This window comes from Caenorhabditis briggsae (genome assembly GCF_000004555.2).
Source record: "Caenorhabditis briggsae complete genome, chrI, whole genome shotgun sequence".
Lineage (NCBI taxonomy): Eukaryota > Metazoa > Nematoda > Chromadorea > Rhabditida > Rhabditidae > Caenorhabditis > Caenorhabditis briggsae.
The window spans coordinates 7344751-7360458 of NC_013489.2; the positions used below are offsets into that span (position 1 = coordinate 7344751).

Consider the following 15708-nt stretch of genomic DNA (forward strand, 5'->3'; position numbering starts at 1 on the left):
AAACGTACCAGGTGTAATATCTGACCATTTCTAGGGCAAAAAGATCGGTGACCTATAAAACTCATATTGCAAAAGTTAGGCCACCATGTTAACATCAGATCATTTTCAGGTCAAAAAGTTTGGTGGCCTAGAAAATTCATGTTGGAAAAATTAGGCCACCAGGTCAGATGGCCTAGAAAATAAAGATGAGATACTATTTTTTACTACTAATTCCCGCGGCCAATAGCAATTTTTGTCGATAATTTGACGACAACTGCCCACTTAGACAATTTTATCGACAAAAACAAACAACAAGTTTATCGACCATCCCGCCAACAAAATTTTGTCTACCACTTAAACCATAATTTGTCGAAATTTATCGGAAAAATTTTATCGTTTTCTATCGACAAATTTATCGATAATTTGTGAAGTAAATTTGTCGACAAAATCAGAAAATTTTTGTCGATAAGACACACTGATTGCCATGGGAATACTGTTCTGATCTCACTGAGCTATAGTAATTGGGTCATGATCATTGGTGTTTAAAAAACTACTAATCCGTCTACTTGCACAAGTAGGTGTCGAATCACGTGAAACTCGATTCTTTGTAATTAACGATCAACTTCTCACTGGGAAGTTCTTGGCTCTTCTAATTGAACTTTTTCTTGAAATTAGGCTATCCAAATTAGGCTATCCATACTGACAAAATGTTTTTAATTTTATGATAAACATTTTATCAGTTAACTACTTTCTGATATCTTTCACAGAAAGTTTTTCGAAATTGACGGTTTTGGGACATTCTATTCGAGTGTTTACAGTATTTTGAGATAGGACAATTATTGTTTACTGGAACTTTGATTTCAAAAGTTTGATGCCAAAAATTCAACTGGAGGATCCTAGGATGCTTCCAGTGAGAATATTGAATGCTCTCGGTTTTAATGTAGATCATAAAAAATATCAGAGAATTTCTCTACTATTCATGGTTCAACCCCCCCCCCCCCCCGACTAACCTGATACACTGCTCATTGTAGCCCTCTGCAAGATCTGCAAACTGTTCCATTCCTAATTTAATGGATGTTGTAGTTGGATCAATCCGACATTTCTTCAGCAACTCATCAGCCATTTCATTTTCCATTTCAGGCGGGTACAACGTTTTCAGCCCTTTTTCCACATATTTTTGTCTGTAGTGAAACACTTGTCTACATAGTTTTTCAAGAACTTCGAACGATGTTTTAACGAGTGGCGTCTTCCGAGGAACGAATCGAACAACTCCAACGTCTACTTGAGGTCGTGGAACGAAACATGAACCTGAAAATGAATTACCGTAAAACCTGTATTAGAAGGGCTCCTTTAATAGAAGGGCCCTCCGGAGGTACCCTGGAACAATAGAAGGGCCGGCCCTTCTAATACAGGTTTTACGGTATGTATTTTGATAACTTTTAAAACAGGAATGAAAAGACACACCTGAAATTTGGAAAACCAATTTAGGTTCTGCCACATACTGAGCCATTATTGAAATACGAGAACGAGTATCACAAGCAATCGGAGAACACAGTCTTTTCGCTACTTCCAATTGAAATGTTAGCGTAAGAGGCACTCGACCATACTCCCAAACTCCACGCCTATAAGACATATCGCGGAGGTATCTGAAAGAAATTGAATGATTCAAATACGATCATTTTTTGATTACTTGATGATAAGTGGAGAAGCAATATTGAAAGGGAGATTTCCAATGACATGCATCTGTGGTAATTTTGAGTCATGCCAAGGGACAGAACTCGGACGATTTGGTTCTTTCTAGAAAATATTTAATTATATTCTCAGCTCAGAGAGGAGTTCCCTCCCAGAAGGGGGTTTTCAGCATACCTTCCATATATCGCCGATTTCTGTTCGAAGGGCATCTTTGTGGTGGATGAACATTCGAGAATCTGCTGCTTCAGCCAGATGCTGGGAAGGGAAATTTTGCATTTAATTACATTCATTGTATAGCCACTTCAACTAATTTTTTGGATAATAAAATGTATGATTTAGATATTAAATTAATTATCAAATTAGATGTGTTTCGATCAGGATTGCTCGGAAAATCGCTTTCGGAAAATCGGATATCAGATTTATTTCCTGAATTTTTTTTCTCTCGGAAAATCAGATATCTGATTTTTCCCGACTTTTAAATTTGTTGAATCCTTTCCCGGAGCATGTTTCCCTCGTCAAAAATTATCGTCATATTTTTATCATGATTTATATTTATCATGATTTCCCATTACTCCACTTTTTATTTATCAGGTGGTGGCAATATATTTAAAACGATTGACGCACCTGCAATGGTGGAATGAACCTGTTGTCAATTTCAACCACATCGAGTCTTGATGCTCCTGCTTCCAGAATTCCTCTTGTAATGCCTCCCGGACCGGATCCGATTTCAATGACCCAATCATTTTCATTGACTTTTGCATGTTTAGCGATCTATGTGAAAAACCGTGTACTTTATTATTTTTTCGACGCAATCGTATCGCCACACCAGGGGGCATTTCCCGTGTTTTGTTACCGATTTGCCCCGATTACTGTATACTGACAAAAACCACTAGGCTCTGGGGAGAACTCGAACCAACGACGGTTCAAATTCATCCCTGTTAACCACAAGGCTAATCGGGAGCACGTTAGAGGAAGTTTCGATGGTTATTATATACCTCACGTTTTAAAAATTTAAACTCAACTTTTTATTTTTTTTTCGAATTTCTGATTTTAAATTCAAATGATTCTTGGGGTAGTTTTTGGAGTTTCCGAAACTGGAAAAACATTACCAACTGTTCAGAAAAAAGAAGAGGAAATTGTTTTCCTGCATAGGCATTTTCTAAGGATTTTTCCTACTTTTAAGGACTAATTTGAAAATTCAAAAAAATTATTGGGATTCAAAAAAATTATTTTCGAATATTATAAACTGGAAAAACATAACTTTCATAAATGTGTAAAAACAATTCCGGAATCGATTGAGAGACATATGTTCTGTAAAAATTCAAAAATGTTTTCATAAATTGGGATTCATAAATTGGGATCAGAAAACAAACTTCAAGTATTGCCAGAAAAGGGAACTTTTTCGCATAGCTATTCAGAATTTTCTAGGGACTTTTTCCACATTTTGTAAATGTCTTTTCAAGCTCTAAGCATACTTTTTAATGGCTGAAGTAACTTTAAAGGGCTAATTTGACTTTCAGACGGACTTGTTTTTTGTATCCATTAATTTAGGGTTCTAAGCTTACTTTTTAAGAGCTGAGCCTACTTTTCTCACCGTAAAACCTGTATTAGAAGGGCCGGCTCTTCTATTGTTCCAAGGTATTTCCAGAGGACCCTTCTATTACAGGGGACCTTCAATTAGAGAGAGCTTTTCTATTTTTCCGGCCAGTTTTTTTTCCGAATTTTTGCTTCGAAAAATTCGACGAAATTTTGTTCAACATTCATGAAAACCTGCCGATTTCATCAAAATTTAGCAAGATTTTCATCGAAAAATAGAGTTTCAACAAATTTCTATTCAATTGTGGAGTTTCCGAATATTTTCCACCGAAAAAGTACGGAAAATTTTCTGATTTTAAAACACATTTTGAAAAGAGGTCCTTTTCACAGAAGGTCCTTTTATTACAGGAGGCCCTTCTATTAAAGGGGGCCCTTCTATTCCTTCTATTTCCAAGACCCTCTCGGAGGGCTCTTCTATTAGAGGGACCCTTCTATTAAAGAGGCCCTTCTAATACAGGTTTTTTAAAATTTTTTTTTCGAAGCCTGATTTTTAAGAGTGTGTGTGTGTGCGGTAAACGTTTTTTAAAGGCTAAGCCTACTTTTTAGAAGCTGAAAATAATTTTTAATGGCTGATTTTACTTCTAGGGGCCTTGTTTTTAGTATACGCCGATTTAAGTTGCTAATTTTTTTGTATTTACCGTAAAACCTGTATTAGAAGGGCCGGTCCTTCTATCATTCGTGGGGTCCCGAGGAATTAGAAGGGTTCTTTAATTAGAGGGAGGACTTGTATTTTTCGTGAGTCCTCGAGAACAGATATTCTATTGGAGGGCATCATTTTTCAGTGAAAATTTCGTTTTTTCTACTAAAAATCCATTACAATTTCTACATAAAAATTAGCAAAAACAACCAATATTGTCAAATTTCAAAAAACTGGCACCTGAAAATTTCGCGAGCGCCGTTCGTGTCGATTTACGAGGCCTCGTCTTTGAATCCGCCATTGTATCAAACGAAATTGATTTCTTTGAATTTAGTGGGATGTTCTGATAACATTATGATCTTGGTAACATTTTGGTGGCTAGAATTTCTAGAATTTTTAAATCGAAATTCCAAGCTTGATTGCGAAAACTGTTCGAACGAGAAAAAAAAAATCTATATTAGAGCAACAGCATTCAACTCTCAGGTGCCAGTATTTTTAGAATCAGACAATGATTCAATCAAAACAACGGAAAAAACGGCTGAAAATCAAAGGAGGTAGTCAAAGGAGCACTTCAATACTGATTCGACTTCAGTAATACTGATTCGACTTTTGAGGTACTACCTATCTATCTATTTGGGGGAACAAACTTGAATTCACTCTAATTCGCATCATGTGAATACTGTGGATCCACGTGTCTCATTTTTTATTGGCTCTCATTTTAAAATGTCACGGGAAAAACTGTGTGAAACAGTTTCCTTTAAAAATAGCTCAGCGTGAAAAGTGCCCCTGGTGTGTAGATACGATTACCCATTTTATCGTTGTTTTATACCTTCCTGTTAATGTTCATATCCATCAGATAGTTTTGTGATAAAATCTTTTTTGCGCGTAGCCGGTACATGTGAATGAAATCTCGTAGAGCAGGAAGTGGCGGAAGTCTTGATTTCATCTATATTTCATTTGTTTATGTCACCCATCAGGTTTCCTTTCGTAAGTAGATTCTCTGCTCAATGACAGTGAATAAATTGTGAAACCCATCATTTAAAAAAACTAAAATTTATTATAAATAAATATAACCAAATTAATGTGCTGTCTGAAAAGAAAAAGCTAACTGAAAATATAATCTGAAAATGGACGCAATAAATCAAGAAAAGAAAAAAAGAGTAAAGCAGTATGGAAAGATTTTCAGAGGATGGAGTACCACAACCAAAAACATCGGCGATACTCATGATAAGACGTTCATCAAGTAAGGGATCGGAATGAATGCGGAAGATAATGAGGAGCGAAGGAAGACTGTTTTATTTTTTCGTTTTTTCGAGATCCTCACGAAGAAGGTCAACGAATTCCTTGTAAGCACGCTCAAGATCGTCGTTCACAATCACTTTATCGAAAAGTGTCGGATTCTTCTCAACTGAAAGATATATCTATTGGCAAAATTTGAAAAAAAAACACTTACTTTCAACGAGATCCTCTTCTGCGTGTTGCAGACGTTTTTTCAAACTTTCCTCGGTTTCAGTTCCTCGAGCTCTCAGCCTTTCTTCGAGGAGCTTAATGGATGGAGCACGAATTAAGATGTATCTAGCATCCAGATGACTGTTTTTGATATTACGAACTCCTTGCAACTCGATGTCCAAGACACAAATTTTTCCACTTTTCTCGATTTCCTCGACAGTTTTTTTGCTGTAAAAGTTGGTTGGCTTGGAATTAGTTTAAAGGAGGCCAGACATAAAAAAAAGTTTTCCTGATATTTTGCCTAGAGAACCCTCATGAGGGGTTGAACTCATGACAGGCAGCTCAGGGGTACAGCGCCGCTACCGGCTGAGCTACGGGGGCGCAAACACGGCTGACGACCGATGGCCTACATAAGCGCGGCGCGATTTCGTCCCCCAAACTGTCCCCCAAAATTTTTGCTGTCTCGCCTCCTTTAAACTGTTTCGTGTCTTACCTGGTTCCATAAGTGTTCCCACTGAATGTTGCGTGCTCGAGGAATTCTCCGTTTTTAATCATAGCCTGCATCTTCTCTTTTTCGGTGAAGTAGTAATGCTTTCCGTGCTCTTCGCCGGCTCTCGGTTGTCTAGTGGTATCTGGAAGTGAACAATTTAATTGATTGTTCTTTCACAAAGCAATACTCACGAGACACACTGAAAGCAAAACTGTTCGGATATTCTTTCATCGCTCTCGTCAGAATCGTACTTTTTCCACCACCGGACGGTCCGGAAAGAACGATTGGCCGGCACGGCATTCTGCGAACTGAAAATTTAGCAATATTATAAAAATCTAACTATTTGCCTAAAAATAAATAAGAAGTGTATCGACATACCCAAACTAGCGAATATGAGCGATGTTAGATTCATAACAGCTCAAAAATCGGGAAATATTGAAATTGAAGACTGTGTTAGTAGATTATTTACTTGAAAAATGTTAGAGGAGACAACGTGACCCAAAATTCGTATTTTAACAGTGGCGCTTTTGACAAGTTGCCGTAGGGCGCAATTGGAAATGAGCGGAAAAGCGGAGCATTTCGGATGGCCTAAAAGTAAAATGTGCTCGTTAAGCCTCAAGTTAAAAAGGATGAGCTACCAAAAGGTTGCTATCAGATATTTGAGATCAGAAGGATCTTAAAGAAAAAAAAAACAGCCAGGAAAGAAAATTATCTAATACTCTTGACAGAATTCTTCGATGAAGAACGATGCAATATTGAATTGAAAACTAGGATTGCAATCTTATTAATCGGTTTTTGTTTTCATTTGAAGGATGCAGTCACATAACATTGTGAAGAACGATCGAGATTCGACAGAAGATCCGACTTATATCGCATTCATACAACATTCGGATGGGATAGGAAACCGCATGTACTGCGCACACAAAGCAGTCAGATATAAATTCTCGCCACGTCGACTTCCTCTCGTTGTCGTCCCCCTCCGTCCAGTTTACACTTCCTCTTCTTTAATGGTTCTCGGAAGAAAAGAAGGGACGCAGAGCTTCTCAACAACCTAATAAGGGCCTTTGTGAGCTCATTGTTGGAAAAGAGCCTCACAACTGCCAATTTTAGGTTCATTGCATTGCCCATTCAAACTACTGTAACCTGCTGTTCCGCGAAACACACTTTAAAAAAAGAGATGCATCTTATGAGAGACAATAATTGTGCAGAAAATATAACAATTCTCACAAAAATATTCTATTCTATTTGCGAACCTATTTTAATTTGAATAAATTCCAGTGTTTCGAAGAACGGACGAACCGTATTTTTGGAACACTTTTTTTTCGAATACTAGCCTTACTGAAAATAAATTCATACCTTCCTGTGTCCGACTACGCCTTTGTTTTTTGGTTTGATGAAGTAAGAAATAGGTGTACATTATCTAGAATATCTTACATGAATGAGCCCTGACGCGAATCTTCACTAATCCCTGATCTGCTTATCACACCGTGTGACGGATTAAGTGAATGGATAAAAACGAGACAACAATACTCACCATAATCTTGAATGAGTGTCATAATTCAGCTTTCAATAATAAAACTCTCAGAATTGTGAACAAGTCGCACTCTCGTTACAACCCGGAGCACACAAGTGTTGCAATTTGGTCACCCACCTTATCAGAGTATTCCCTGCTGTTTGAGTTATCACGTGTGCGGCAAATTACCGTAAAACCTCTAATAGAACGACACCCGGATCGTCCACTTTGAGCCTATATATCTCACTTCTTTTGAAAGATATTAAAAAGTCGTTAACTAGTAAAATGTTTATCAGGATATCAGCAACATTTTACTAGTTAGCCACTTTTTGATATCTTTCACAGAAAATGAGATATATAGGCTCAAAGTGGACGATCCGGGTGTCGTTCTATTAGAGGTTTTACGGTAGAAGTATAACAAAAACAGCATATTGTCGAATTAAAAAAAGTGGACCTGGAAAATTTCGCGGGCGGCTTCCCGGTCAATTTTCGAGACCTTGCCTTCAAATCACTACAGTAGTAAACGAAACTTATTTCTGTGAATTCTTTTTTTGATCTTCTGGACAAAATTTAGATTTCTTGGTATGAAAATGATCGCTAGCATCTCTAGAATCTGTTTTTCATCGAAAAACCGAACTTAATTGCGAAATCAGCTCAAACGAGCCAAAAGTCTGAAATATTACGTTTTTGCCGCACTTTTTCGTAGATCAAAAAAAAGCGATTCTCAGGTCCCACTTTTTTTAATTCGACAATAAGAGGAGTCAAACAAACAGGTCCACTTAGCTAATTATGATGAAACATGACTAAATGTAACTGTACTAGCTGTAAGGAAGGGTTCCCATATGATACCCATATTTGCAACTCCTTATTCTAGCTAGAATTCTAGAAGCATAGCTCAACCTACACTTTTTCACTTATTGCTCTAGTCTGGCGGCGATGCGTTTTGTGGCCAAATAGCTATCAAAAAATGGAAATTGAAGTCTACATGCATTTTGGACGCATATATCTTAGCTCTCGCTCTCTCCCTCTCTGTCGTTAACCAGAACTTGCCACTTTTTCTGAGACCAAACAAGTTGGATATAAATTACTTACTGATTTTCTGCCAGGAAGGCGTAGACCAAAACCAACCGACACGAGAGGTGGCGTGCATGAATATGTCGAGTTTTCTTCTCTTATTTATACTTTTCTGTGTCGGTGTGCCCCTCTCTTCAATCCCCCTATTTCTTTAGCACGATTATGACGGTGTGGTGATAAACATCTCTCAGCGCACCAAATACTTATGTCAACCGGATACACATCCATTAGCAAAATTAAAAATTGGTATATTACTGAGCCGACGATCACATACAGATAAGTCATATTCTTGAACAGGAATTATTCAGATAAAATCCAGAACCGCGCAAAAACATAATCATAACCAAAAACAAAAAAAAAATTAAAATTTGATTCGACGGCTCATATTCACACTGAATATTGGAGGCCTATTTACAGGTAAATAGAACTTTAAAACAAGATGTTAACAGTAAAAATATTAAGTATAATCGCATAATTCGTCATCAGTGAAAATGTCTTCCTGTGATTCGTTCAGCCGATACCCTCTTTGATGATCCCGCGAAAGTTGCTCTCGTCTCTTAGCAGCTAATTGCTTCTTACGAGCCTTGGTCTTTTTCTCTCGCTCATTAGCTAGAACGAGTCCCCAGTTCTGTACTTGCACAATCGTTTGTCTTTGATAATAACATCAGTAACTCCAGTCAGTCTCTTTCCTCCGCTTGGAGAGTTCACGTACACAGGTTTCTCTCCAAGCCACGACCGAACAGGCTTGACTCTATTGCGTTGAGATCGTCTAACACCATTCGTTGCATCGTCAGGTTGAACTGGAAAAAAATTATAAAATTGAATTATCATATATACTGTAAATCCTGTAAATCCTGTACTAGAAGCAATCTATTCCAAAGCTCATCTGAAGGTGTGATTCAGGTCCTGGTACTAAAAATTTCACGACCGAAACATCAGTAGGTAAAATTTTAAAATATTAGTAGCTCCAAATCACATAAGGCTCCCCCCTTATGTATAAAAAAATTTTTGCTTGCTTCGGTCGTACTAGGTTTGCTGTGCAAAATCAGTAGGTCCCCGTAAATATCAGTAGTACACTCGTGCCACGGTCTGGGTGTGATTCTCTTTTTCAAAAATGGATTTGAAATAAAAGGAACTATGAGTAGAAGAAATGGATGAAATCTTCAAAAATGAAAAACTGGGGATTTGACACTCACTAATTTCTCTCTTCTTTAGCTGCAATCCAATTTTTACAGTGTTTCTAACATCATTGCGCCTTCTAGAAACGACTTCTTCATCAGAATCCCACGAGTCTTCTGGAATAGTATCATTCCTGTAATTTTTCCCAGTTTGACGACGATCGACGCCAGGCGAATTCACAGTAGCGATTGAGTCACCTGAACAATTAACAATTTTAGAGAAATCTTGAAGAGAACAACTCACTGAGTAATCCAATTCGACTTCTAGTTGTTCTGCGGGTAGAAGACCCAGCATCCTCACTTTCGTTTCTTTCATCTTCAAAATTGGGATCTCCATGGAAATCATCCAAACCGTCATGGTCCAAGTTATAGCTTACGTTAGCTGAATGAAGTGTCAATCCGTTCATATCGAGTTCTACACCGCTCGCTGCCTGTTCGACATTTTGGGGCATTTCAACCGTCACATCACACATTTCTTCATCATTCAATTTGCTATCATCAATAACAACGTCTTCCGGTTTTCCATTCCCATCATCGTTATCTTTCGGTGACTCTCTGGCCACATTGACGGATTTCTTCGGACCTGAGCGACATCTACGATCCACATCAAGAAGTTCACAGCTATTGGGAGCACCCTTCATTTTTAATGCTGATGAAACGGTTTGTTTCTGATAGTTAAGTTTGGGTGTGACGGCGTCAACAACTGGTGGAACTGGAGTTGAGAAAAGTGTCCCTCCTCTTGCTCTTTCCATCAAACTGTGGGGAGTTACGAAGCTTGATCCACGGCGGGTTGATCTATGAAATGAAGCTTAACAGGGAACATTTTTGATAACCTACTTGGGAGTGGTGTTCGCAATCTCCATCGGTTCTTCTTCTTCAGGAACTGGTGAAAAAGCAGTTGCGTTCTCTGGAACAGGATCTACATATGAGGATCCCATCGATTCAGCTATTGAAGACTCTTCAGCAATCGATCCCATCTCAATAGTCTTCTCTTTGTCTGATTCTGTACTGAGTCTACCCATAACTCGTGGCTTTTGTGGGCTCTTCGTTTCCGGCCTAACTTTTTTCAGCGGATGTTTCAATAAATTGGCGCCGGAAGAAGGTACATCTTCCATCATAGAATTCATCAGAGACATACTAAGATTTGCTCCACGCCTTTCTCTGTCTTGAGCCCCAACTTTCTTTGCTTTTCTCTTCTGTTCGCCTCCTTCAATCGTATTGTGAACAATTGTATTTCTTCAGGAACGACAGTAAAAGTTTTTTGTAAAGTCGAGTTAGTTGCCTCTACTTCAGTTGCTTCTACTGATGAGTGTACAATACCATTCGAAGGGTTGCGAACATCGGTGTCAGCGATATCGTTTTCTTCTGGAGTAGGTAAGTTTCTTTCGTTACTTCCATCTTCATGAATAGTATGAGTCTTTTGAAGAGTTGATCCTTCGCTACTTGCCATTTTTTGAATAGTATGAGTCTTTTGAAGATCTGATTCTTCACCATTCTCGATGATTGGAAGTAGCACATTTTTGGTTTGACCAATGTAAAAAAAAAGGAATTTCAGAAGTTCGAAAAAAATATTGTACCGTTTTGTTAGCATCAAGATGATCCGTGTTTATAACATGCGACAGGTCGAGGGCTCTAAGGGAACGCATGGAGACATCGTTTGCACTTTTTGGAGTTGAACAACTGAGACCTGCCTTCCCGCTCTGAAATTACGATAAAGTTAACGTACTTTTGTATTGAAACTTACTCCTCTACTACCGGCAACCGGTGAACCCAGCATTGACTTTTCATTCATATGCTTCGGAAGTGAAGGGATCGCAAATATTGGAATCTCGGGGGCTTTCTGATTTTCTTCGTTGTGGTCGTCTTCGTCACTCTCGCGCTCTGAAGAATATTGTGGAAGGGCAAGCATGTCCTCGAATCCCTTGGCTCCATATTTTTCTCTGTTCAGACGATCTTCTGCCTAAATTTTAAGTGATAAATGGACAAATTATGGAACACTACAGCATTTTCCATCCACTGGATTCGTAAACTCACATCTCTCATCTGCTTCTGTTTGCGAGCCTCCTGTCGTTTAAATATGTCATTCTCATCCAAACCTTCTTTTCTCCATACTTGTTCTTCAACATCGCCTGTCTCATTCAGTTGAGTTGTTTCGTTCAAGACGCTTTTCTCATTTAAATATGACATGTCATCTGACAACCCTGCTCATGTAAAGCAGCTATTTTAGTGATTGGCTTCTGAAAATTTTGATTTGCAAGCCAAATTGGGCAAAATTACGCACTCTGCCTGGGACGATCGTGCTACGTGCGGCACGTTTCCGTTCCATGTCGAAAGTTTGGGATCACAGCGGAAGATTGAGTCAAAAAAGATATCTTGCGAATGAGCTGAAAATGAAAATAAAGTGCATTGACTATTTGGGAAAATTGCAACGCCGGCCTGTCCGCCGACATTCAAAATTGGCGGCATATGCAGTGGAGCGATGTTACCGCGCGGCCGTAGCCAAACGGAGACCCCTCAAATTCCGGGGAAAATTTTTCCCCGTGATAGGGTTGCAAATTAGACTTCGCCCTCTGACTCCGCCCACTTTTCCCAGGAAATCTTCTTCCCCGGAAATTGCGGGATCGAAGGAATTAAGTGGAAATCTTTGATAAAAACGACGCAGGGAGAGTTCGCTAATAAGAAAAAACACAATCGGAAATTCCGATTCGGAATGATAGAATATACAACGACTCACGGTCTCCCACAGAACATTTCCGAACTACAAATTAAATTTTGATCTACAGAAAAAAGTATGGCGCGATCACAATTGCAGGTCTAAAGCCATATTTTCAGGATTTTTTATCTGGTTTTGTGGAGATTAAAGATGCTTCAAATGATTCTTTAAAAAATAATTAGTGGTTGTAAAATCCTGTATGGTCCTTTTCCGGAAGAAAATATTACAAAAATGACCAAATTTCCAGATTTTTTACAGAAAAAATGTATCTCCTCTTTCAGTTTTTGACATTTCTAGAAGTTATATAGCTCAAAAGAACCGCAATACTTTATTCTTCATTTCGTATGGATGAATTTTTAATGCGCCTGATAAAACTTTTTTATAGTCAAAAAACACAGCAAAAATGCGATTTCGTGTGGTTTTTTGATTATAAAAAAAGTTCTGTCAGACGAATCCTAAGCTTAGGAAACAGTGTGACAACTTAGTTCCGCAAAGGGTTTCGCCACTGTTTCGCCACCGCTTCGCCGCTGTTTCCTAAATTGAAAGTGCTGAGTAGTTGATTCTGAAAAAGAGCTTCTTGAATTTTCCGGTTTGAAATTACGAAAGTTCCAATTTCGTTCCGAACATTTCTTCAATTCACTACATTGAAAGAAAACAAGTCTTTCTTTGTTTTTATGAGGTGGTGAGTTAATTTGAAAGATTTCTGTCCTTATTTTCGATCTATCTTTTTCCAAAAAACGCAATGTTTTTATCTTTTAGTGTTTTCCCTTATCGAGTATGTTGTTGTTGTCAGAAACTCTTCTAGAACTTTTTCTGTCAGTAGTCTCGCTGCCGTTTTCCCTGCGTCTCTGCGAGTTTAGCGTGTCAAGCGAAAAGAGAGAAGAAAAATTCGGTCAATTCTCACGTCGTGCGGCGCCTATCCAAATCAATGTGATGTCTTTTTACTTTCAACTGCTCTTGCTCGTTGCTTTCTCGTTTGTTCACCCTTACAAACTTACCATCTAAATTTAGAGCCGAGAATGAGTTCATTGAATAAGTTGGCTATCGATCAATTGAATCTCGCAGGGAAACGAGTTTTGATCCGTGTCGACTTCAATGTCCCACTGAAAGAGGGCAAAATCACCAACAACCAACGTATCGCTGCTGCTGTGCCAACTATTGAGGTATGTTAAATTTAATCATCGTGAAGTCGCAGATACTGATCAATTTTTAATTGTAGCACGCCTTGAAAAATGGAGCGAAATCTGTGGTTCTGATGTCCCATTTGGGACGCCCGGATGGAAGACGTCAAGACAAGTACACTTTGAAGCCAGTCGCTGAAGAGCTCAAGTCCCTCTTGAAAAAGTAGATTAGTTCAACTTTTCTATTTTTACTTTTACTATTTCAGGGATGTTCTCTTCCTTGACGATTGTGTAGGATCGGAAGTGGAAGCTGCTTGCGCCGACCCAGCTCCAGGAACTGTGATCCTCCTCGAGAATCTTCGTTATCATTTGGAGGAGGAAGGAAAAGGAGTTGATGCTTCTGGATCCAAGGTCAAGGCAGATGCTGCTGCTGTCAAGACCTTCCGCGAGTCGCTGACAAAGTTGGGAGATGTTTACGTCAACGACGCTTTTGGAACAGCTCACCGAGCACACAGCTCAATGGTTGGTGTTGAACATGCTCAACGTGCTAGTGGATTCCTCTTGAAGAACGAACTTTCTTATTTCAGCAAGGTATTGCGATCGGTTTTAATTTTCACTGTATACCTTGATATTTGAGGCGCTCGACAATCCAGCTCGCCCATTCCTTGCCATTCTTGGTGGAGCTAAGGTCGCTGACAAGATTCAGTTGATTAAGAACTTGCTCGATAAGGTCGATGAGATGATCATTGGCGGAGGAATGGCATACACATTCCTGAAAGTAGCCCAGGGTGTCAAAATTGGAAACTCTTTGTATGATGAGGAAGGAGCCAAAATCGTGAATGAACTCCTGGAAGCTGCTAAAGCTAAAAACGTCCAAATTCATCTTCCAGTCGATTTCGTTGTTGCTGACAAGTTTGCTGAAGACGCTTCGGCTAATGTTGCCACAGCCCAAGAAGGTGTTCCGGATGGTCACATGGGACTTGATGTCGGACCAGAATCATCTAAGATCTTCGCAGCTGCTATCCAACGCGCCAAGACTATTGTCTGGAACGGACCAGCTGGAGTTTTCGAGTTTGACAAATTTGCTACTGGTACCAAGTCCTTGATGGATGAAGTTGTCAAAGCAACAAGCTCGGGAGCCATCACTATCATCGGCGGAGGCGATACCGCTACTGCTGCGAAGAAATATAACACCGAAGATAAGGTCTCCCATGTTTCGACCGGAGGAGGTGCCAGTTTGGAGCTTCTCGAAGGAAAAGTTCTCCCAGGAGTTGATGCACTTTCCCCAGCTTAAATACTTCCCTTTTTACTCTCTTGCCCCTCAGTTCATAAACCATTATTTATTCCGTAATGCCCATTAGAATCGGTTTCGATGTATACTTTCTTTGTAACATGAATTATATGAATTTTTAAATATGATATTTTAACAGATCCCGTTTAGAACCGTTCATAAAGTCGAAACATTTTCTCTGAAAGTCGTGAACCTTTTTCTATTATGAGGTTATTCATCNNACCCTGTAATTTTTGAAAAGTCATGCCAGCCCCTCTTAATCCTCTGCAATTACTTTGCCAAAAGTCTGGCTCCTCCCAAAATACCACCACATTCACACCTTGGTAATCCGTACTGAATTCCTTCAAAAAATTTCACTGGAACTTCCCCCCAACATGTTAGTCTTTTGCTCGAGAGCAATATGAGTGAAATCGTGTGTTTCTCGATATCTGAAACTGAAAATAAGCTTGAAAGTGTTCGTTTTCCTACCTCTGCATAACATATAAATGTTCCAGATTATCAATATACTTCACAGTCGGTCGAGCATCAGGTGATGTATTCAAACGTTCCAAGAAACTGAAATGTTTAAAGTTAATCTTTTTGATACTGACCCACTCTTTTGGGAGCATCAGTTGTAACTGAATTATTGCTTCGAAGTTTGATACATCTTTGGTATGAGTAATTCTTCAACTAACTTTGAGTAATGTTTACCCAAGGTGCCATCTGGTAGCTGTGCCAGCCACTTTCTGTCAATTGTCTCATTTGAGATGCGGGGCTTTTCCATGAGAAGCTTCTTCCCTATTTTATCCGACTCCATCCTCCTTCTGATATTTTCCAGCACAGGCCCGACTGCTGTAGTTTCTCCCATCGCTGCTACCATATCTCCTCTTCGAGGATCGGTTATTGCTGTCGCTGCAGAACCAATCCCCAAGAGTATTCGAGAAAGTGGAGCCAGCGGGACGTGAGATCCATAAAGCTTCTGGGCCGACATCTAAC

General features: G+C 39.1%; 5 protein-coding genes across 5 annotated transcripts in view; 1 reads left to right on the forward strand and 4 right to left on the reverse strand.

Moving 5' to 3' along the window:
• The window catches only part of CBG11970, a gene marked incomplete at both ends in the record, with an annotated part of 6186 nt that extends 1336 nt beyond the window's left edge, over positions 1-4850 (reverse strand). Inside the window, 6 exons of the mRNA XM_045237222.1 lie at positions 990-1287; positions 1444-1625; positions 1670-1776; positions 1846-1926; positions 2296-2442; positions 4734-4850. Of these exons, the coding sequence (XP_045100781.1) occupies positions 990-1287; positions 1444-1625; positions 1670-1776; positions 1846-1926; positions 2296-2442; positions 4734-4850 (932 nt within the window). The remainder of the gene's footprint in view (positions 1-989; positions 1288-1443; positions 1626-1669; positions 1777-1845; positions 1927-2295; positions 2443-4733) is intronic.
• Positions 4851-5199: 349 nt separating this feature from the next.
• Positions 5200-8506, reverse strand: Cbr-guk-1 (the record flags this gene model as incomplete). Its single annotated transcript, XM_045237229.1, has 5 exons — positions 5200-5312; positions 5358-5581; positions 5847-5985; positions 6035-6151; positions 8449-8506. The coding sequence occupies 5 exons, from the start codon at positions 8504-8506 to the stop codon at positions 5200-5202; spliced, it is 651 nt and encodes a 216-aa protein (XP_045094717.1).
• A 533-nt stretch (positions 8507-9039) lies between these two features.
• On the reverse strand, positions 9040-11795 carry Cbr-hcp-4 (the record flags this gene model as incomplete). Its single annotated transcript, XM_045237236.1, has 8 exons — positions 9040-9230; positions 9627-9806; positions 9853-10403; positions 10446-10815; positions 10929-11103; positions 11186-11308; positions 11353-11568; positions 11613-11795. The coding sequence occupies 8 exons, from the start codon at positions 11793-11795 to the stop codon at positions 9040-9042; spliced, it is 1989 nt and encodes a 662-aa protein (XP_045094718.1).
• A 1545-nt stretch (positions 11796-13340) lies between these two features.
• On the forward strand, positions 13341-14736 carry Cbr-pgk-1 (the record flags this gene model as incomplete). Its single annotated transcript, XM_002646223.1, has 4 exons — positions 13341-13484; positions 13541-13665; positions 13709-14033; positions 14080-14736. 4 exons carry the CDS (start codon positions 13341-13343, stop codon positions 14734-14736), a joined length of 1251 nt encoding a protein of 416 aa, XP_002646269.1.
• Positions 14737-15355: 619 nt separating this feature from the next.
• Positions 15356-15703, reverse strand: Cbr-coq-4.2 (the record flags this gene model as incomplete). The annotated part of the gene is made up of 1 exon (XM_002646224.2): positions 15356-15703. One exon carries the CDS (start codon positions 15701-15703, stop codon positions 15356-15358), a length of 348 nt encoding a protein of 115 aa, XP_002646270.2.
• Positions 15704-15708: the final 5 nt, after the last annotated feature.